General features: G+C 42.2%; 1 protein-coding gene across 4 annotated transcripts in view; it reads left to right on the forward strand.

Moving 5' to 3' along the window:
• Positions 1–22,712, forward strand: part of Fhod3 (formin homology 2 domain containing 3) — a 429,128-nt gene that overhangs the window by 323,668 nt on the left and 82,748 nt on the right. For all 4 annotated transcript variants that reach the window (XM_036204945.1, XM_036204946.1, XM_036204947.1 and 1 more), the window contains 2 exons: positions 1,682–1,786; positions 20,553–20,687. In XM_036204945.1, the coding sequence (XP_036060838.1) occupies positions 1,682–1,786; positions 20,553–20,687 (240 nt within the window). The remainder of the gene's footprint in view (positions 1–1,681; positions 1,787–20,552; positions 20,688–22,712) is intronic.

Below are 22,712 nucleotides of genomic sequence, written 5' to 3' on the forward strand. Positions count from 1 at the left end.
GAGACAGCTTAGTGTTATTATTCACCTAATATTTGTAAAGCCCCAGGTTCAGTCTCAGTGTGACCTAAGAGGGTTTGGGGGAGGAAAAAGAAGAGAGGAAGGGGAGGGAGGGAAGGGGGAGCAAGTTCCCGGAAACTAAGAGCCGTGAAAATGACGTAATAACAGCAAAGGACACTGGCCAGGCCTGGGGCCTGAGTCTTGATGGGGAGGGCCAGTTTCTGAGTACACACCTGACATGTGATAACACGCAGATTGATGATGCAATGGCCAAGCTGCCAGAATTAGAAGCACAGAATCAGAATGGTGGGATATGAATATTTTCTATTGTAGTAACTTATTATTAAAACTTGAAATTTTGTACCCATCTCCCACTTTTTAAAAGTAGATATCTCCTGAACATACTTTTTAATTGATTTTTTTCTTTATAGAATATTTTTGCACAGTGTGATAACTATGTTATGTCTTGGTGTTTCCATCCAGCCTATTTATCAACATTTCCCATGATGCCAGTTATAAAAATTGGTCAGATTTTATGGTTGCAGAATCAATGAACCATCATGAATTCATGCTTCCTTGGCTATCCTTTCTCATACCTGGTTGAGCTACCTCCACTAGCTAAATAATGCACCATTGAGCATTTTCATATGTGCTATTTTCTCATGTAAACATTAGGAACGATAAAGTGCTTTTCTGGTGCTAACATCTTGCGGGACATCCCTAAAGTCTATCGCTTCTCAGAAGCAGCAGTCTCTGTTGATGGGAGTTCAGCTCACATTTCTCATGTCCACAAAGACCTTTGTGTGTGTTCAACATGGTGAGCCCCAGGATTCTACATGTCCTAATACCATGTCCCTAAATAGTTTAAGGAATGAGTTGGTCTCACCTGTGACAAGATGCATAGGGATGGATGCCACTTTACATGAATGCCAGCTCTATATGAGGCTTCAGATGGGTAATTTGGTCCCCGGGAGCCACTCTCAGTGATGATGGCTGCATAGGAAGAATGTTCCTACAAACAGGAGGCTGCAGAATTCTACAAACCCTAACATCTGTTTAATAGAGGTGGCTGGGAAAAGATCAAAGTTCATTTTATTATAACCACTGCAGGTTTCAGTCAGGTTAAGTGTTGGATGAAACCATAGACACCTTCATCTCTAAGCAGTAGGCTAGTCCAGAGGCCTGGAGATAGATACACCATGGGATTCTAAGAAAGGAACATGATGGGTTCAGAGCGACCTACAGGAGAATGTGCAATAATAAGATGTTTTCTTTAGCAGGCAGATGTTATGTCTGCAACTATCTGATGGTATTTTCATTGCACCATCACAAGTAGCAAAACAATCATCATAGTTCAGATGAGCACAGTTTGGGTTCTTGATTTATGTTCACAATTAATTTTATAAAATAATAGGAGATATGATGATTCTTCTGAATCCCTTTGTTATGAATCCTCCTACACAGTGGGTTTTGAAGTTTAAGGAACCTTTTTAATGAAGACTTATCAAAATGCAGGACTTAGTAAATCTCTGTAGCTTTAAATAATTATTATTTACAGTAGAATCTTGAGAATTTTTTTTCTTGCAAAAAGCTAGATGGTTTGCTAAATTTTATTTATATTTATTATTCACTTCTTTTGTCTCTCTCTTTTTTTGTCTCCAATCTAAACCTCTATACTTTTTAGATACAGCAACTTCAGCAACAACTCTTTCCACTCCTCTGGACCTTCATCTGGACCTAGTGCATCCCCATCATCTGCATCATCCTTCTCGTCCCCACAGGAGGCCAGGTGAGTCTAGGGCATGGTGTTATCTCCCTTTGCTCAAGTGCAAAAACTAGCCACATGGAGTGGTGAGAGGAGGTGGGTGGTGCTCATATGTGCCTGTAATCTTAGCACTTGGTAGGTTAAGGCAGGAGAAATCAGAAGTTCAAAGTCACATTCAGCTATATAGTGGATTTGAGGACAACCCGGACTACACAAAACCGTATCTCAAAATAAACAAACAGCCAGAAGTGGTGGCACACATCTTTAATCCCAGCACAGGACGCATAAGCAGGCTAGCCTCTGCGTTTGAGGCTAGCCTGGTCTATAGAGCAAGTCCCAAGACAGCCAGAACTACACAAAGAATCCCTGTCTCAAAACAAACAAACAAACAAACAACAACAACAAAACCAAATGAATAAATAATAAAATAAAGAAATAAACAAAGAATGGTTAAAGTGTGTAAGTAAAAGGCATATTCTGAAGAATTTTCCTTTAGAAGATCAGTTTCTCTGTTATCCACACTACTTACTAAAGCAGGGATTTCATTTCAGATGATGTTTTTATTATCCTGCCACCTCCTGTATACTTCCTATAGATATTATAAACATTTCTTCTGGGCCTGGAGCAATGGCTCAGCCATTAAGATCACTGGCTTCTCTTCCAAAAGACCTGTCCCAGAGGATCCAACACCCTCTTCTGCCCTCTGTGGGTACCAAGCATGTGTGTGGTACACAGGCACACAGGCAAAACTCTCATACACTAAAACATAAAAACAAAAAAATAAGGTATAAACATTTTCTCTAAAATATGTAAGTATGGATGTCTTGATTTGCCCTTTAAGGATGGTTCTAGAGATCACATGAGTGCTGCAATTTGTCAGAAAGACATTGTTTTCACCTTTGAGTGACTAAACCTATGTAGATCAGAAGGAAGTGGGCCCACCGAGGTGCTATGTAATTAGTCTAAGACCTACCAAAAGAGAAAACAAGTGTATGGGTGCATGGAAGGAATTTAACTTGGCAAGTGCATTAGACCACCAGAAACTCGATGATTATTACTCCTGGAAGCCAGTGATTATGCAAGGATGTGTTTACAAGGGAAAGGTAAGACCTGTAATTTTAGGACAATTAAAAGCAGTTCCCCTTAATAGCAAGAGAACAGGAGATGGAGAAGAGGTCTTTATATTTCCAACTCACTTACCCCCTGAGGGTAAAATGCTGGTTGCACCAACCCTTTCCCTTAAAGGATGATTTAGATGAGGAAAGAACGTTGACCACACAGGAGTACTGCAGGAAGCCCATTGTCTGTAACCAGCAGAGAGGACAGGGAAAGGATGGTGGTACATCACCAGAATCTAGACATGAGAGAACGCAGAGGTCACTTGCCTCAATCATTTTTTTTTTAAAATGAGACCAGTATTTCACATTCAGATTCTATTTTGTGTGTGTGTAATTGTTTTACTGAGCATCTCTGGGGCTAGGAGATATCTTAGTTAAGTAAGGTTCTTATTGCTGTGAAGAGACACCATAACCATGGCAACTCTTATAAAGAAACCATTTAATTGGGTTGGCTTGCTTACGGTTTCAGAGGTTTGGTCCATTATCATCATGACAGGGAACATGGAGGTGTACTGGCAGATGTGATGCTGGACCTGAGAGTGCTACACCTTGGAGGCAACAGAAAGTCAACTGATTGTCACACTGAGGGAAGCTTGAGCAAAAGAGACCTCAAAGCCCGCCCCTACAGTGACATACTTCCCCCAACAAGGCCACGCCTCCTAATAGTGCCACTCCCTTTGGGGGCCTTTTTCTTTCAAACCACCACACTAGGCAACCAGTCCTTCTGGGACTGAACCAGGTTCTGCCATTGTGTCCTTCACAGCACCAGGGCCTGTCTGTGGTAGACCAGGGTAAACACTGGCTGAAGAGTCCAGTGAATCACCCACTCATTAGTCAAGAACAGTTTGGGGATCCACCAAGTTGGACAGTTATAAGGGCAGGAGGTCCATGGGTCCAGAGCCCCAGGCTTTAGAAATGTTATTCCTAGGGCTTGAAAAGGATGGCCCAGCATGGCCTACTTCCCAAACTTTGGAAGCTCCAGCCCTGACTAAACTAGAAGTTCTGGGATGCAGGTTCCGAAATCACTCACTTGAGTACCCCCTCCCCAATCTCTCTATCTGAAACAAAGATTAAAACATGCTAGAAGAAAAGAAAAGTAAGGGTAGCAATTTCATAAGCAATTCAAGATGGGGCTTGCAAGGTGTGAGGCATCTGTGTGACTCTAAGTCATGAGGGCTCCACAGTCCTCAGCTTGAAGCAGCCACTGGTGTTAAACTCCCAGACAGCCTGCACACTGAAAGCTGGTCACTTGGGGACAGCAGTGACAGCAGCCACTTTCTAGGCTCCTGTTCTCTTTCATGGCATGCTGTTGCCATAGGAACTTGGTCACCTTAGACACTGTCCACTGGCTAGTAACACAGCTCTCTAGCGCTTATTCCTTTCTTTATATTTGCATATCATTTCTGGACACCATGATGTGCAGATTTTAAAATTGTGTGACAATGACTTGAAATGACAAAACTGCAGTTTCATTGTCCTAGGAGCCCATTGAGCCTGACTACTACCTACTCTAGCCTTGCTTGTTTGTTGTTTTGTGACTGTAATAATAGAGAGATAGATGACAGATGGATTGATAGAATCATATGTGAAAGAAACACAGATGATAAATAGAAAGACAGATGAATGTTATATAGATATAGGTAAATGAAAGATAGATAACTAATAGGCAGATAGGTAGGTAGGTAGAAATAGATACATATATGTAAATGACAGGCAAGTAAGTAGGTGATAGGAATGTAGGGAGAGATAGATGGATGGATGGAAGGAAGGAAAGAAGGAAGGAAGGAAGGAAGGAAGGAAGGAAGGAAGGAAGGAAGGAAGGAAAGAAGGAAGGAAGGAAGGAAGGAAGGAAGGAAGGAAGGAAGGAAGGAAGGAAACAGGCAGGTAGATAGATGTAAATAGATGCTAGATAACTAGATAAACAGACAGAAGGTAGATGGATATACTGAACCCCTGAACTGCAAGTCACATTTTTCTGCTGTTGTCTGAGTATGTCACATTGATTGTACTCACAATAATGGACATTTTATGAAGTTTATTGCTTGACAGCTATATTCTTTGCATGTTATTCATGTTATTTGTAATACAATTGCACATCTATCAGTATTTTTTGCTCTTTTGAGACACATAGCTATTTTTACTGAGATACATACTCAATAGAATTTTTAAGATTTATTACTGAGATTTTATATATATCCCTGTATGATTAAGAGTGAAAAGAAATACCCCAGGATATATACTGAAATATTATGAATAATAGTCATGGTTTTGCAAGGAGAAACATGAATCTTTTGTTAGCAATCATCCCCCATCCCAGCTAGTAAATGTAATGCCTGAACCCTGTACAAATCTATAACTTTAGAACTCTCATAATCTTGATTTGGAAATGAGATTGATTTTCAAAGTCTTAGGAAGATCAGGCCAGTGACAATGCCCCACCTTGAATCACTTTAAAAGTGGGCATCATCATGAGCTTAAAGTTTTCCATTCCTCAGGTTTGTTTAGGCATATTAACATGTTGGATGTTAATAAAACTTGGAATTATATTGTATTAGTCAGTGTTCTAGAGGAACAAAACTGATAGAATGGATCTTAATACTAAAAAGAACTTTAAGAGAGTGGGTTATAAGCTATGGTCTGGTTAGTCCAACAATGGCTATCTCCTGACTGGAAGGCTAAAAATCTAGTCGTTGTTCAGTCTGTACGACTGGATGTCTCAGCTAGTTTTCAGTCTGTATTGGAATCCAAAAGAAATAGATTCTTATACCAGTAAGTAATCCTCAGCATCCTCAGCTATCCTCAGCAGCAGGATAGATGAACTTACCAACAAGAGTGAGGGCAAACAGGCAAAAAGAAAAATCTCACTTCTTCCATGTCCTTTTATGTTGACTGCCATCAGTGTGACCCAGATCTTCTGACCTCAGATGATCTGAATTTACGGTGCGTCTTTTCACATTGAAGCATCTGGATTTAGCATGTGTCTTCCCACCTCAAGCAGTCCAATCTAGAAAAAGTCCTCACAGGTATGCCAGATGCTTATATTTTAGTTAATTGCAGATATAGTCAAGTTGACAACCAAGATTAGCCATCACAGATGTATTGACCCAGGAAGGAAATACTGATGAAAACTTTTTAAAATTAAACCAACACAAGGATATTAAGGTAAATCCATCTCCCATTCTATGACAGAGTTGTTTAAAACAGTCTTCTAGAAACAGAGAGTACAACACTAATTTTCATGAAATTGGAATTTAGATTGTGCCAAAACAAAATGAGAAAGCTGGAACTGTTTACAAATATCCTCAAGGCTACAAGACGCAACTGTGTAATGAAATCAGACTTTAAAAAATGCCTCAATTTGGAAAACGTGTTTTTTGAGCAGAGAAGTTCTAAATATTTTCTTTCTGAAAGACAACAAAGTTAAAGGAATATTTGAACCATTCATCTCAAGTATTCAAAGGAAACAAATAAACAGTAACTACAGCACAAGTAAGTTCGGGGCTATGGGAGAGACAGAACATGCTCATTCCCTCTCTGAAGTGCTATCTCCATCTTATGGGGCATTTCAGGAATGGTCGTCACAGGAGGCAGTTGTTGGGTGTTGATCAGACTGAGCAAGTTGAGTGAGTGGATACAAGGGGCTAAAGGTATCCAACAATCAGTCCTTGTGCTTAGACTAGAGAGGTCACTTAGGATGAGGCCTGGGCAGAATTTCCTAGTATGAGGACCTTGGAGGATCCTTGGGGCCAGATTTTAGGAGGGACTTTCTGTGGACATGCTGGGATAAACACCGAGGGACCTTGTTAGCATGAACTCTGACTTCTGGCTTGAGATAGTGTCACTGTTTGCTTACTGTAAGCAGGAGTTGCCTATCTGTGGTCCAGAATAATGTTCAGAAACCTTGGATGTTCAAATGACCTGGCTTCTATAGTTGTCCCTACAGAGGTTTTCCCTCTTCCTGGGGAAGGATAAATGCAGTAATGGCATCCCCTTAGGCAGTTAGATGGGGTAGTAAGGTACATGCAGTATGGTGCTTTGTGGTGTGTGTGACCAGAGACTCAGCATGAGACCCACCCTGCTAGGCAGTAGCATATTAACTACAGGCACCATGAATGCTGTTACAGTATATCACTCACTTATCTGGATAGCTATCACTGTATATCCATTCAGCAGTAATTTCTCATCCTCCTTTTCCTCTGTTCTCCTTGTAACCCCTGTTCTATAGTCCTCATCTACATCTGTGACATTTTAGCTGTCTCCTCATATAAGACGGAGTATGCGGGTTTGGGGGCATAGCTCAGTAATAAAATGCTTGCCTACCATGTGAAAAGTCCTAGGTTCAATTGCTAGTATTGCATAGATGGATTAGATAGATAGATAGATAGATAGATAGATAGATAGATAGACAGACAGATAGACAGACAGACACAGGTAAAAGAGCCATGTAGTGTTTTATATGTTGTCTTTATATGGATGATTTATTAAACTTAGCACAAATCCCACCTATGTGTATTATAGCTAGCAATATTTTCTTGCTTTTAAAGGTTTTTCCACTAAATTTTCATATGCCATTTCCTTCATCCACTCCTCTGTTGTTGAACATATGACTTGTGTTCACATATTGACTATTTTCTGCAATGCTATGATGAGCATGGGCATGCAGATATCTTTTTGAGATCCTGAATTTGACTCTTCTAAGTATATGACCCCAGAAATGGAGCTACTAGGGTATGACACAGACGAAGCTATTTTAAATTCCCTGATTGTTCCATGGACTTTACCTGTGTGCTGTATAAAATGTTTTACACAGAGCGGGAGGACAGTGGTAGTGCTTCTTCCTCCTATCTTTGAAAGGGACAATCCTAGTGACTCAGTATGTATACTTCTGGGACCAGCGTACATCTGTATGATGACCTCAATGTTCTGGATCATTTACACAGATATCAGTATGCCTCTCAAGCTTTCCCTTGCCTTGCTTTTCCTCTTGATGGTCCTGTCTTGGTCTTCTTTCCACAGCAGGGCTTGGAGCCGAAGAATTCTTTTCAACAGCCTGCCATACTGCTTCTCTCTGCATGCTGCTTCACCCCAGCCCACCTGTATTCATGCACCCAGTCTTTTGCTGATACATGTGATGCAGTGATGGTAGTTCTTAGAGCATGTCATTTTGCACATATGTGATTATCTGAAGGATTCTAATATAATCTCCCCAAATGGATTTTGTAGTGGGTAGCTGTTCCAGCTTTGACTTTGAAACACTGCCCCTAGAGTGACAGCAGGTAACTGCCATGCCTGCCTATGACCTGCCCCTGGGGCTGACCTGCTCCTGGGGCTGTCCTGCCCCTGGGGTGTGGTTGAGAGGGAGCCCCTTAAGGCTCGAGGTGCATACGTGTTTGGCCCTTCTGGACACCTCATGGTCCTGGAAGCCAGATGGGATACCAAGTCTTGGGGATACGGGGACCAGGCAGCTTGCCTAAGCATTGGCGTCTGCTTCCAGCTCAAGCCCCTTAATGAACTTTCACTTCCAATGACGCCCTTAAAAACCCACCTGCTCCAGTTGTACAGTGATTGTCAGTCCTGTGTGGTCATCTCTGCTTCCATGGAATTCCTTCAGTGCTGGTTACTGCTGCTCACCCTGTGTTCTCCTGCGAGCCATGCTTTTGACTTTTACCGTGTGTGCAGCTTGCTGGCGCTGGCGTCTTCCCGCTTGCCTTCTCCAGACAGACCATCTGTTCTGTGTGGGCCCTGCTGCTCCTGTCTTCCCTTCTTGTCTGTCTTCTTTGGCTTGGTTTCTTGTGCTGACCTTGCTAGTGTCTACATGTGCCTCCATGTTCTCCTTGTCCGGGCTTTCAAGTCACAGCTCTTTACTTAGAAGTGATCTCTGTGCTTTCCTGGATCCCAAATCCTTGCTGGCTGTGTTCTATCACTTGATCTGCTCAGAATTTTTCTGTTGTTGTTTTTAATTGTGTCAGTGGAGTTGAGATTTCCACTGTCCAATGGAGCATTTAAAAATTTAAATTGGCTGATCAACTTAGATAAAAAGAAGAAAAAAACCTAAACTAAACATTGCTGAGAAAACCTCCAAATCTCATGGAATGCAGTGTAAAGGACGTCAGCTTTCTTCATGATGACACCTATTGTCACCCTGATAAAAAGAAATTGAGGGCACCATGCAGAGTAAGCTCTGCCGTTCAGCGGCAGATGCTGTCTGCTCTTTGGGCTGTGGATTCCTGCTTGTATGCCACTAGGTCTTGATAACAATCTCATTACAAGCAATAGGAGGCTCTGGAAAGAAAAAAAATGTGGTCCTAGTTAATCCATTGAATTCCATCCTGAGTGCACAAGAGGAGGGATGCAGGTCCCATGGATGGAGTAAGTTTATGTGAGGTCTGGTGACAGCACATAGTGACTTTGTGCATTGGAGTCCAGGGCCTCTGCATCAGCCCCTGACCTACTCAAGAATCTAGTATCTTCAAAAGATACTAGAGGTTCTTGTTCCTGCATGTGTGTGGGGTCTGACTCCTCACCATTACTGCTGTAGTTTAAGAAACAAATCATGCCTGGAATTGGACACTGCAGTAGGCTATGTCCCATTTCCTTTCTGAACTATAGCTCTGTTGGGTGATTTTTCCTTCTCTGGAACTTTGACTGCCTCCTTGTTGTCTAGTGACAGGTCCTATGTAATTAGGCTTGCAGGTGGGAGCTCTCACATCTGGGTTCTGCATGGACCTCCCAACCTTGTTGCTGTTGCCATGCGTGCGCATCCTTACTGTAGTTCAGCCCCAAGGAAATTATCCAGTGAACAAACCAGGATGTCCCGGGGCTCCTCTTTTAAATTCATTGTCTATTCTCTTCTCTCCCCTTATTTGATTCTTCTTATCTGTATATGATAAGTCCAAAGAAAATGACATTTGTTCCATATAATGTCCCTGACTTGTCCACATTGGACATATTGTGGATCTATACTCTTGTGCCTCTGTTCCAGCTTTTGGCACTTAAGAGTACACACATTTTGCGTTCGGTCCTCAGCTCCAGATTTAAAAAAAAAAAAAAAAAAAAGGAAAAAAGAGTACACATTTATCCCTAGGCTTCTAAACTGGGGCTCACTTCCCTCCTGTGGGCTAAGACCATGCACATTGGGCCTGCGAAACCATGCACTGAAGATGGCTGACATTTGTTCAACTGCTGAACAAATAGCAAGCAGGACCGTAGCCCAGAGAAGCCAGTGTTCATGTGACTTTTCAAGATCGTTTTAGTGTGTGCTTGCTAGGAGTGTTTCACACTGCTCCATGTTCTTGCTTTTCCACCTCAGGGCTTCCCACTCCAGCAGTCCTCCTTTCTGTCTTTTTCATGTCCTTCCTGCTAGGTGAATGCTAGCCAGAAGCCATGCTTTCCCATCTAACAACCAGCTCACTGTCCTCTTCCTACACCTTCACCATATAACATGTCCGTGGACTGCTTATAACCTCTGCTTCCTGTTTTCTTCCGTTGGAGAGTTGGATTTGCATAGTTTTTCTCCCTCATTTACATAGAGGATATGCCCAATAACCTTAAGTATCCATATTATAATTCTGTTTGCAAATGAGAACATGTCTGGCATAACATAGAGGCTGAGGTCAGTAACCACAGGGGTCAAGTATCACTCACCAGAGAAAGTACAGAGGGGGTCCGGTCCCCACAAAGCTGAGACACAATGAAGTGCTCTGAAGTAAGCCTTTTATGGCACTACCCCTGTCTGGCATGCTCTTGTAGTGGGACAAGTAATACTCAGTTGTCTCTATTTTCCACCGGCATTATACAAAGATTACAGATTACAATTTCCTACTCAGAAAATGCAGCCCCAGTTCTTTAATACTTGTACACTTTCCCCATTCCCTCCAAGCCCAGCAATGAGAAGTAACTAAGTGTTGTCTTATAATAGAGGCTTCTGTGATTCTGGTTTGCTTTGGGACATGCTGTGCTCAGGGGACACTAGTCCCACAAACTCATGGTTTGCAGATAGCAACTACTTATTGAGTGTGTGCCCCATGCTTGGACACGTTCATCCAGCATTGCTGGAATCACACCCAGTCCTTAGCTTCCTAGGGATTACACATGTATGTACAGAAAAAGGAGCCAATAAATATAGTTTCCATTGTCATAATTACCATGAAGAAAATGGGCTTTCTTCATAGAAGAGCTAGGAAAAGATAGGCTGTCTGGGACTGGGGCTGTAGCTCAGTGGTAGAGGGCTTGCCTCACTGCATAGGGCCTTAGGTTCAATGCCCAGTACTAGGAGCGCGCGCGCGCGCGCACACACACACACACACACACACACACACACACACACACACAAACATGAAAGAGAGAGAGAGAGAGAGAGAGAGAGAGAGAGAGAGAGAGAGACAGAGAGGCAGAGAGAGAGAGTCAGAGACAGAGACAGAGAGAGAACATTGACCTTACAACTATATGGGTTTGCATACCTGTATTCACATATATATCATACACATACAAAAAAGAAAGGGAAGGAGGGAGGGAGGGAGGAAGAGAGAGGGGGGACAAGGAGGAGGAGGAGGAGGAGGAGGAGGAGGAGGAGGAGGAGGAGGAGGATAGGCCATGCAAGTAGGGGTAGGGAGAGCCTTCTTTCAGAGGGATGCTCCTTCAAGGAGTATGTGACATTGAGCTGCCAACGTAAGATAAGTTGCAGTTTTCCCTGGTTTACTTGATGAGGGTCGGGGGTGAGGGACAGAGTCAAGAGGAGCTAAGGAGATGGGATGAATCTATGACTTCTTTAAAACATGGTCTTGAAGAGCTGGATGAGATGGGAGGCTGGGAGATGGTGTGGAGTAAATCTGGTGTTCAGAGATGAGAACAGAGGGAGCATTGGCCCCAAGTGGGAGACAGAGATTGGCAGGATGGATGTCAGCCAGAACGGCCAGACAGCTGGTGGCAGTCAGTGATTCTGGAAGCTGCCAGAATGGTGGAGTCGTGAAGCCATGCAAGGGGGACCTGGAGCCTTGACAAGAGAGGACTGGCCTCCTTTGTGCTGGAGAACTCGAAGTCTTGGACAGAAGGCTGGAAAGTCAGAGGGAAGGAGAGAACAGTCAAGACTTGCTCAGTGCCAAGGTCAGGGCCAGCAACAGCAGCCAGCAGATGGCTGGAGCCTGAGGACAGCCAGGGCCTGAAGGAATGGCCCTGTGCCTTCTCATGAGCCAGTCAGGTAATGTGAGACTCCCAGGGGGACCAACCTCCCTAGCTCCCTGCTGGATGCTATGATTCCCTTGCATGGCCTGGGAGCTCAGAACTGCAGGGAAACAAAGTGCGCAAGTTTCTAAAGGAGAGAACAAGAAGGAGCCTGCAGCCTGCAGCCTGCAGTTCACAGCCCTCTAGACTTCGGGTATCCCCAGAGTTGTTGCAGTGGTGACAAAGGACAGTAGCATGTTCTTGGAGTTAGCTCTGGGACTTGTTTACTTCATCACAGTTTTCCTGGCTATGGCCCAGGAGATGGGAAAGATTTTTCCAATTCCTAGTTAAGGGTACTGTAGCTTGGTCGATGAGTGTCCACCAAAGGACCAAGTGTTAACGGCTTGAGACTCTCAGGAGGTAGCTGGACCTTTAGGATGCAGAACCAAGAGAAAGGCCTTTAGGTCATCAGGGACATGTCCTCTAGAAGGATTATGGATCCCTGACTCCTTCCTTTCTGTCTTCCTGGATGTGTGATGCAGTCTTGGCCTGCCATGTGATCTTTTCATGATGTCCTACTCACCTGCACTGTGAGTTAGGACAGTTTCTGCTCAGAAGTTAGTTCTCTCAGCGCCTCATTCTTTAGTCCCTAGGTCATGTGACACTCAGTTCCACAGCTGGGGGAACCATCCAACAGTTCAGCATAATCATCCTCATTCTACTCGTTTGGGATCATATCAATCTTTCTTCTGCATTTGCCACTTGTGAATTAAGTGATAATTTGAAATATCAGATACAGTAAAAACTTTGCTTGGCTCTTTGTTAATATTTAATTAGAGATTACATTTTTATGTGGGGAATGTTTGCTTACCAATAAGCTCTTATTTCACCTGAACTAATCAAAGGATATTTCCCCAACCATTTTCACAGTAAAACTGACAAATAAAAATTCCATGGGAATTCTGTCACCTGTGTCCCAACAAAGCCATTCCCAAGGTAATGCACATGGCCACATCTGTTACTGTCAGTAATGTTCTCTTGCCTCTTTGTAATTATTGTCTTTCCCCATCGCTAAGCAACCACCATCATTATGGATTCATTGCATATTTAAGTGAGTTTTCTGTTAACATGATATTATATTCCCCCGAGGGAGTGGCTGCTTTTATTTAGCAGAATTGTCTTGACAGTCATTCATTTCACTAACACATTGCCTTTCATGGCTGTGTAGTATTCCACCGTGACTTATTGACTAAACTGTTGATAGACATTTGGGTTGTTAGTGATTTTTGACAGTGAGTGTTTCTGGGCATGCTTTTGTTTCTCTTAAGTAAATGACTGGGAGTGGAATGACTGAGCCATATAGTAGGGCATGCTTAGCTTTTTAAGAAATCACTAAACTGTTTCTGAAATGATTATACACTGGAGCAATTGCAGATTCACAAAGTGTCATGAAATGGATTTCTTCAGCTCCCTGGAGCTGTTCTTTGGAATACAAGCACAACTCTTCCCTAAATAGTCTTTGGAATTTGCCCATGGGAGATTTTCCTGTGAGTGTTGTTTTAGCTATCTTTTATAGGTTTTTGTTTATATTTACTTTTGGTTTATTCAAAATGCTTCTTACTTCTTTTTTTATTTTTCTCATCCATAGGTTATTTTAAAGTGTTTATTTTATGAATATTCAGGTTATTTTAAAGTATTTCTTTGACTTATGAGTATTTTCAGGTTTATAAACTCTCATTCTGCTATAATATTGAAGTTAATGAAATTCTGGTCAACAGCATACTTCTATCTTCTTTAACTCTTTTATATTTCATCAATTTTACCTCATAGCTTAGGCTATCTTCTCTCATAAAAATTTTTTTGTGATCACTTGTAATAAATGTGTTTCCTGATGCTGGATAGAATGTCCAATAAACGTTGATTTGTATGCTGGTTTTGTTTTAGTGTTCTATGTCCTTAATGACTTTTCATCTACATTTTCCATTAGTTCCTGAGAAAATGGTGACAAAAAATCCTATCCTATAATTATATTTACTTGTCTCTTGAATACTAATTTCCCTCTTTATGTCAAAGTTCATTTATTAGTACATAACTGTATATAATTCCTACATCCTCCTGGTGGCTGTTGCCTTTTATCATGTTGAAGTGGCTTACTTTATTTCTGATAAAATATTTTAATTCTGAATCTATTTGTCCATCTTTTAATTTGAACATAAATTAACTTTTATATTTTAAGTGGGATTAGTGTAGGCAATTTATTGACTTTTAAAAATCTAATCTGACAATCTCTGCCTGTTAAGTGGGGATGTTTAGACCATTTATAGTTAATGTGATTGTTGATTAGATTGAGCTTAAGTTTGTATCATTTCTATTATATTTGTTTAATCTGTCATTTTCCCATTTAATTATCTCTGTCCATTTTTAGTGTCTATTTTTATTATTCTGTTTTTTTTTCATTTCTTATCTAATTTGTACTGTTTTGTGTTGATAATTTGGACATTTACCATGTTCATCTTAATTTGTTGTATTCATACAACCCTATGAGTATACTTTTGTTTTGATCTTTCCACCCAAGTCACCATGTATTTACTTTTTTATGCATTATAATTCCATAGGGATTGATGTTCTGCTTGTTGTCTTTAAAGGACGCTTAAAAAATATTTGCCTATTTCTCTTTTTATTTTTTGTGTGGATCAAAGTTATGAGATGGAATCCTTTATTCTCTACCAGCATTTCTTAGGCTGTAAATCTAGAATTTATATTCTTCTTGTTTTATAGCTGGAAAAGTGTTTTTTCTTTTTCTTTGACTTTCAATATCTGTCTATATTGGTTAGGTGGGTGTGTTGGTTATTTTTCTCAATGCTGTGATGAATAATTAACAAAAACAGCTCTAGGAGAAAATTGATATGATAATTTTTTATTCATCTTCTATTTTATTTTGTCATGTTTGGTTTTTGTCATTTGGAAGCCTGTTCCTCTCTAATGAGAGACAGAAAGGGAGTGGATCTGGAGGGGAGGGGAGGAACTGGAGGATCTAGAGGAACTGGGAGGAGTGGAGGGAGGGGAAACTATAATCAGGATGTATTGTATGAGAAAAGAACATATTTTCAATAAAAGGGAAAAAAAGAAGGGAAAAAATCTGAAAATTAAAAAAAATATATAAGGGAGCCTAATAACTATGTACATTTCTTTGATTTTTAACTAATGGGAGTTTGGAACCAAGAGACTTGATGAAAAGGGCAGTAAAAACTACCATGCCATTTCCCCCTTACATTATCTTAGGAGCATTTACAGAAAGCCATGGCATATTAAATACCAAAATTTGCTAACCAATTCTTTGTCTAAAAACATATTCAATAACCTGAATATGATATAATAAAATGACTGAAAAACCTAATAAAGGAGGAATACAACCTTCAGTTTTATAGATGTATAGGTCTGAGTGGAAAATATTCTAAATACATTAGTCCAAAGGGCAATTTATGAGGTCAATTACAAAATATTTACATTTTTGTAAACAATGACAAAAACACTGCATAAATCTACAGGCTGTTGGAAGCTGCAGTGGTAGGTCTGCGCTTCTCTGAGTTTCACTCTCAAGAGAATAGTGTGATCTTTACAATCTCCTGTAACTTCCTCAACATGCATTCGGAACTGCACCTTGGGGACAGAGAGTATCTAAGGAAGGTGGGTCTTCTTGTTAGGGTATCCCATATATTTCCAGGTAGCTATTTCAACTTGGGTTTCCATTGTTTTAAGGAATTTTCTACTTCTGCAAACCTGTGTAAACTAGATAATTCTTTTGCAAGTTAAACAAACACATTCTCTATTTTAAGTAAAGTTTAAGACTCTTTCCTACGCCTCCCCGAAAGCATTATTGATGGAGTTCTCCACTTTTCATCTCCTTTCTTTTGCATTTCTTCTTTGTTTCAGTTCATCTCTTTCCCATCAATTTTGACAATAATTTCTCACATTCACTGTTTTCTCTGGCTGCTTTGAAGATTATCTTTTTGTCAATTTGAATTTGATATGTATTGACACAATTTTCTTGGTATTTCTTGTACTTGGGAGTTAATGAAATTCTTGGACATGGTGGTTTATTGTTCTCATTATTTAGAAAACTTTTCAGTGTCTGTTTGTTTAAAAAGAGCTTCATCTCCCCTTTCTTATGATGACTCCAGCTCCATGTTGAATGACTTTCCCAACTTTATTGGTGTTCTGTGGATTCTTCTTTTCCTTGGTTCTTTAATGTGTTGCTTTTTAAATGCTGATGTCATTGTTCAAGTCCACTAATCAGTTTTCTGCAATGCCACTTTACTCTTCTGGCTGGGCTCTTATACCTGTCGTGTATGCCTCATTGAACTTTAGTTACAAGGGCTAGTCACATGTCTTTGTGTGTGTATGTATAATTTCTTTTCATACATTGGCATTTTCAATCAATGTATCATAAATCTTACCTTGTTGGGGACCCAATATTCCTTCATTCTTGGGTTTTGTTGTGTAATCTACTGAGGTCTTGCGCTTTTAGCTTTGTTAGGTCCAGCTGTATTCAGCACAATATTTTTCTATGACTGAGCCATGGTGCCTCTTAGTACTCGAATCTCTGTCTTAAATGGCTTGCTTGTCAGGAGACTATTGCATGTGGTGATGGATGAGTTTACCAAGTAGGTAAGATTATGAAGTGAATTCTATTGTTCCTACATTTAGATTTTATTGGAAGCCACAAAAAAATTGCCAGAATATTCTGATCAGAAATAGAGAAAATATTCTCCTGACCCATCCTGTTTGGGTCAGCTTTAGAGCATATAAGTAGCATCTAAAATTAGTTGTTAAAAATAGCAGCCATGTGTTACTACCTCCTGATTCTCCTCCCTGGTAATGTTGGCCATGCATGCTCTGTCAGATAGTTTGGTTCCAACTTGCTTTACTCAGGTGTTGGCAATCAGCTGGTCTCATTGGGTTTGCTGGTTATCTAAATCTAGCAATTGTCTGGCCCTTGGCTGAGTGGACAGGAGACCATAGCATAAGCCTGATTGTGCAGCCACCTCACTCAGGCCTGCTTACACTGTGATGCTAGTGTACCACCCCTGCAAGGGCAACAGACGGGTGAGCCTCTGTGTGGAAGCGTCCAAGACTTGGCCTTTACATGATGGCTCTGGTGCTGCATTGATCAAAACAAGCCACGTGATCAGCCTGGATTCAAGGGTGGGGGGAGTGAGATTGTGAGCCCGTGGGTGTGTAGGTGCATATGTGTGTGAGTATATTTGGGAAGCAGAAGACAATGTTGAATGTCATTCCTCAGGAACTGTCCATTTTGTCTTTTTGAGACAGGGTCTCTCAGTGGCCTAGAGCTTGCAAGTTGACTGGACTGGCTGGCCAGTGAGCTGAGCCCCAGATATTTACCTCCTTCTTCTTTATGTGGTCTGGAGTTTCAAAAACATGTCATCATGCCTGCCTTGTGGGGGGGGGGGGGGGGGGGCCAGGGGGGTTCTGGAAGTTGAACCTGGGTCCTCGTACTTGCAAGGAAATCATTTTACCAGTGGAACTGCCTCCCCAGCTGATCACTGCTGTGAGAAGAGAAGCTGTCTGAGCTCTGTCTGTCTCCAGAAGACACTGTGTGTCCATTCAGATTCACTGGGCAGTAAACAAACAAGACTACTCTGCTGGCTCTTGAGCTTAGAGACATGGCTTGGCCCAGCAGCTGGCTTGCTAGCAGACTGAGACTGTCTTGAATGGTTCTCAGTGTTTTAAAAACTGAAGCTACCATTCATCTTTCCTCTTTGTCTCAGCTTCGCCTTCAAAAAGACGACTTCCAATCTCATGTTTAGTCTGTCTGCAGATTCTTAGATGAATACAGTGCCAATTCATCATCAAAAGGGAGAGACTGCCGATGACAGAGCCATCCACCCCACTTCAGGTCAAATCATCTATGTTGCGTTCACTCAGCCCAGGCTGCCGTCTGTTCTGTCAGGAGCTAAGTACACCCCAGACCACTCAAGGTCATGATTGGTCTCGTTGTCTCAGGTTGTTGGGCAGACTCCTTTTCTACTGAGAAAGCAAGGAACTCTTAGAAAAAGAAGGGCAGACTATTCTCACGGTGTGGAGCAAAAGGACCTGCTTGTTTCCACATCTAAGAAAGTTGTTCTCACTCTCAAGTATATCATTTCATTTCTTTCTGTAACCAATCCTTTATTGCTGATGTTAGCATGATGGAAATAATGTGGAATACCTATGAGAAAAACAATGTCCTCCCAACTTCTCTCCCATCTCAAACAAAAACAAATGTCTGAGGTCAAATATCAGAAAGAGAATAGAGGGAAATACTCCATATTGCTAATTACCATGTGGGAGATTTCTGGGTCCCTGGCAATAGTACAAATGCTCCAGGAATCTTCAGTAAGGGTGAAGTTCAGGAAAGCACCATCATTGCCAGGCCAGCAGGAATTGTAAGTGATAGGGCCTAGATGATGAGGGGACCTTCCTCTCAGTTCAGAGGATTCCTGAGAAGACCACGGCATGAGTCATCTGATGCTTGCCTGTGCCCCTGGAAGGGATGGGGAGCTCATACAGACTCTACTGCAAGAAGAAGACATGTTTTGTAGCATTTTACAGCATTTATTTTCAACTTAACTGCATTATGACCAGGAAGGGAGGTCACATGACGTGGGTTCTGGTCATCCATCTGTTTGTGTTCTTAGTGGTTTAATGACAGGTTTTTAAATCTTTGTGTATATAAGAAGAATATGTTTTCTCTATGTGGGACATCAGATCAATGTATTATATAATTTATTAATTATATTAATAACTTTAATGTCTATCAATCATCATGCAAGAGATTAAAGGAATCCCTTTACTTTGTCTGTACATTAAATTTATTTGCATATAGCATTTAAAAAATGGCAAAATAACAGCAGCTCAGAAAATATAGAATCTATACAACATAGTATGGACTTCTTAGGGTGAAAATTAAATACATTCTGTCAATGGCTATATGCCTAGGGCTCATTGGGAGCTCCCGGGTGAGCCTGGGGTACAGAACTTGGTCCTATAGACAGTCAACTGTCCTCTTCCATTCCCCACCCACCTTGTAACTTATACTTACTGCTAACTTGCATTAGTGAGGATGGCTTGGATGCATGTGACATGGAATCCCATCTTTCTCACACTAAGGAGTTCCATGTCCCCGACTGTGCAAGCATATTGTCTCTGAATTTACATATGCTTTTGCCCACTCTGCATCCTTGGATAAAGAGCCAATATATTTCAAAGGGGTCTGTATCTTATATTTGGAAGGTTTTGTTGATAAGCAAAAACAATAGTTGTTCACAGTGTATTTTATTCCCCAGAGATCCAGGTGACTCCCCAGCTCACTCCTTTTTAACATTTCATCTAGTTTTCCAATTTTCTCATCTCCCATCCATCCTCTTCCTTGATATTTCCTGTGATTCCTGTACCAGGGGCCCCCACTGAAGCATCCACTCAGTTAAGAATGGTCTAATTGTTACATGAACTCTGGCCAAGAATAAGAGCTGGCCTTTGACATGCAAAATGTCCTTGGACGATTCTTGCAACCGAAGAAAATTTCCTTAGTTGGATTCGCTTTTTAGTCCTCTGTCATGTCTTTCCTGTCTATCTTCTGAACACCTTGTTTGAAGATGACACTGTTCTTCTGAGAAATTAGTACATGGTGAAATATGCAAACAGAAAACAGTTTTATGCTGAAAGTTGATTGTAGTTTGTCAACATTCTAGCATAAACCAATTTTAAGTATAAAGGTATCTATTGTATAAATATATGTGCATACAGGCAGTGCCTCTGCCTGGACTGCTGTTTATAGTGATTCCCATGACTATGACTGATGACCACTTACAGGCCAAGCATGTTGCTTGGTGTTTTATATACATCTTCAGGTATACATATTATCTCAGCACAGGAAGCAGTCTGCTTATCACCATTTACAGACAAGGCTTCTGAACGAGAAGGGATTGAGATGCCTACTAATTTTCTAAGCACTACCTGGGCACTGGTAGACCCACCATTCAACCACACTGGGGAGTCAGTCCTGCTTCTGAGCTTTTCTTTCTTCTTTTTCCATGTGTGTGCGCACGCTCACATGTGTGTAGTGTGCATATATGATGTACATGTGTAATTTCCTACATGTATCATGTATAATGTTGATGGAAGCCCTAAGCTGATGTTGAGAAGCATCCTCCATGGCTCTTCTACCTTTATTCATTGAGGCAGAGGGTCTCAGTCAAAGCCAAAGCTTGCTGCCATGGCCAGGCTCACTAGCCAGCTTGCTCTGGGGATCCCCTGTCTCTGCCTTCCCAGATAGGAGTTTATAGGCAGGGTACCACACTGGTAACTCATCATTTACATGGGTTCTAGGCATTTGAACTCTGGTCCTCACATTCATGAGAAAAGAGATTTAACCACTGGACCATCTCCCCAGGCCCCTGCTCCATGCTTTTATCCACAGGCCAAGCAACTAAAGCATAATGCTGTGTTTTCAGGTCATCACCAAGCAGTCTCCTCACATCCTCCTTCCGGCAGCACCAAGAGTCCCTGGCAGCAGAGAGAGAACGGAGGCGCCAAGAGAGAGAAGAAAGACTGCAGAGGATAGAGCGGGAAGAACGAAGCCGATTCAAGTAAGGGCTTTAAGACTGTTTCTAACTGTGGTTCGGGACAAGCACCAGACTTACAGGCTTCCTAAGTGGGTCAGGGGGCAATACCTTTGCTCCCAATTCTGTGTGTACCTTTGAAGAGGAGTAAGACTCCCCTGCAGCAAGCTGCTTGGATATGGTGTGTCCTGCCTTCCTCTAGCCATGTGGCAGGAAGCACAGACAGCCAAATGCAATTAGGGTGCTGTACAGCCTTGGTTGCCATCAGTTAAAGTGACTTTACCCAGGACACAGAGCCTGATTGCCTCAATGTAATTTGCCATTTCTCCCTGAAGGTCTTCATGTTTTATTCATACCCTATTAGATGCAGAAAGGAATCTTTTTATCCCCAACTTTCTGGTTTGTTCTTTGCTCCCTGTAGCAACTACATATTCATATATATGTGGATGTATTATATATATGATACATTTTATTTTGTATGATATGTATTGATTTTTCATGTGGGGGAATTTTTGTACCAATTACTCTAAGTCTATGCCATGCTCTGCTGGCCTTCTATGGATGTTTCCCTGGGCATGTCCCATTGAAGGTCCCATGTCCCATTGAAGGTCCCATGTCCCATTGAAGGTTCTGTGTCCCATTGAAGGTTCTGTGTCCCACTGAAGGTCCCGTGTCCCATTGAAGGTTCCGTGTCCCATTGAAGGTTCCGTGTCCCATTGACGGTCCCATGTCCCATTTACGGTCCCATGTCCATGAGGTCTGTCCCATTGAAGGTTCTGTGTCCCATTGAAGGTTCTGTGTCCCACTGAAGGTCCCGTGTCCCACTGAAGGTTCCGTGTCCCATTGAAGGTTCCGTGTCCCATTGAAGGTCCTGTGTCCCACTATAGGTCCTGTGTCCCATTAAGGTTCCTGTGTCCCATTGAAGGTCCCATGTCCCATTGAAGTTCAATTCCCATTGAAGGTTCCGTGTCCCATTGAAGGTCCCGTGTCCCATTGAAGGTTCCATGTCCCATTGAAGGTCCCATGTCCCATTGAAGGTCCCGTGTCCCATTGAAGGTCCATGTCCCATTGAAGGTTCCATGTCGCATTGAAGGTTCTGTGTCCCACTGAAGGTCCCGTGTCCCACTGAAGGTCCCGTGTCCCATTGAAGGTTCTGTGTCCCACTGAAGGTTCCGTGTCCCACTGAAGGTTCCGTGTCCCATTGAAGGTTCCGTGTCCCATTAAAGGTCCTGTGTCCCACTGTAGGTCCTGTGTCCCATTGAAGGTCCCATGTCCCATTGAAGGTTCCGTGTCCCATTGAAGGTTCTGTGTCCCATTGAAGGTCCCGTGTCCCATTGAAGGTTCAATGTCCCATTGAAGGTTCCATGTCCCATTGAAGGTCCCATGTCCCATTGAAGGTTCCATGTCCCATTGAAGGTTCCATGTCCCATTGAAGGTCCCGTGTCCCATTGAAGGTCCATGTCTTAGCCTCTCTGTTCCCATTGAACCCAGCGTCTCTCTGCTTCCCCTTTTACCAGTTCACTTGTTGGCTGTCCTCTGGGTCCAGCTCTTTCCTCTCCCTTCCCTGGGCTCCACATGCTGCGCTTTGCAGAATGCACAACACCAAGTCTTTCCTTACACCTTTCCTCCCTGCCCTTCTTCCCACCTCTGCTCTTCCACTCCCCCTTTTCTGCCTTTCCCCACCACACTCTGTATCGTACACCCTCTTCTTCTCATGACCCCTCCCAGGGCACCATCATTTCCCCTCTTTTCATGTTTCTCCCCATCTCTGCTTCCCATTTCCTCAGTTCAGTCTCTTTGGCAAACACTCCCATGGATGATGTCACATCCTTAGAGAACATAAGGCATGGTCAGTGATAACTTAGAGATTCAGTGACTTTCCCCAGAGGCCAAGAGGAGCATGTGTCATTGTAGAAATGACCCAAATAAGAGCAGAACTGTAAAGTGCTTAGTGGCCACTTACTGCTTCATGCACAGACACCCCGAGTCTCTCAGTGGAAGGCTAAGCCTGGCTTGGTGAGAGAGGATGAATAGGTGGCAGGAGGTAAACCA

This window comes from Onychomys torridus, chromosome 13 (genome assembly GCF_903995425.1).
Source record: "Onychomys torridus chromosome 13, mOncTor1.1, whole genome shotgun sequence".
NCBI classification, from domain to species: domain Eukaryota; kingdom Metazoa; phylum Chordata; class Mammalia; order Rodentia; family Cricetidae; genus Onychomys; species Onychomys torridus.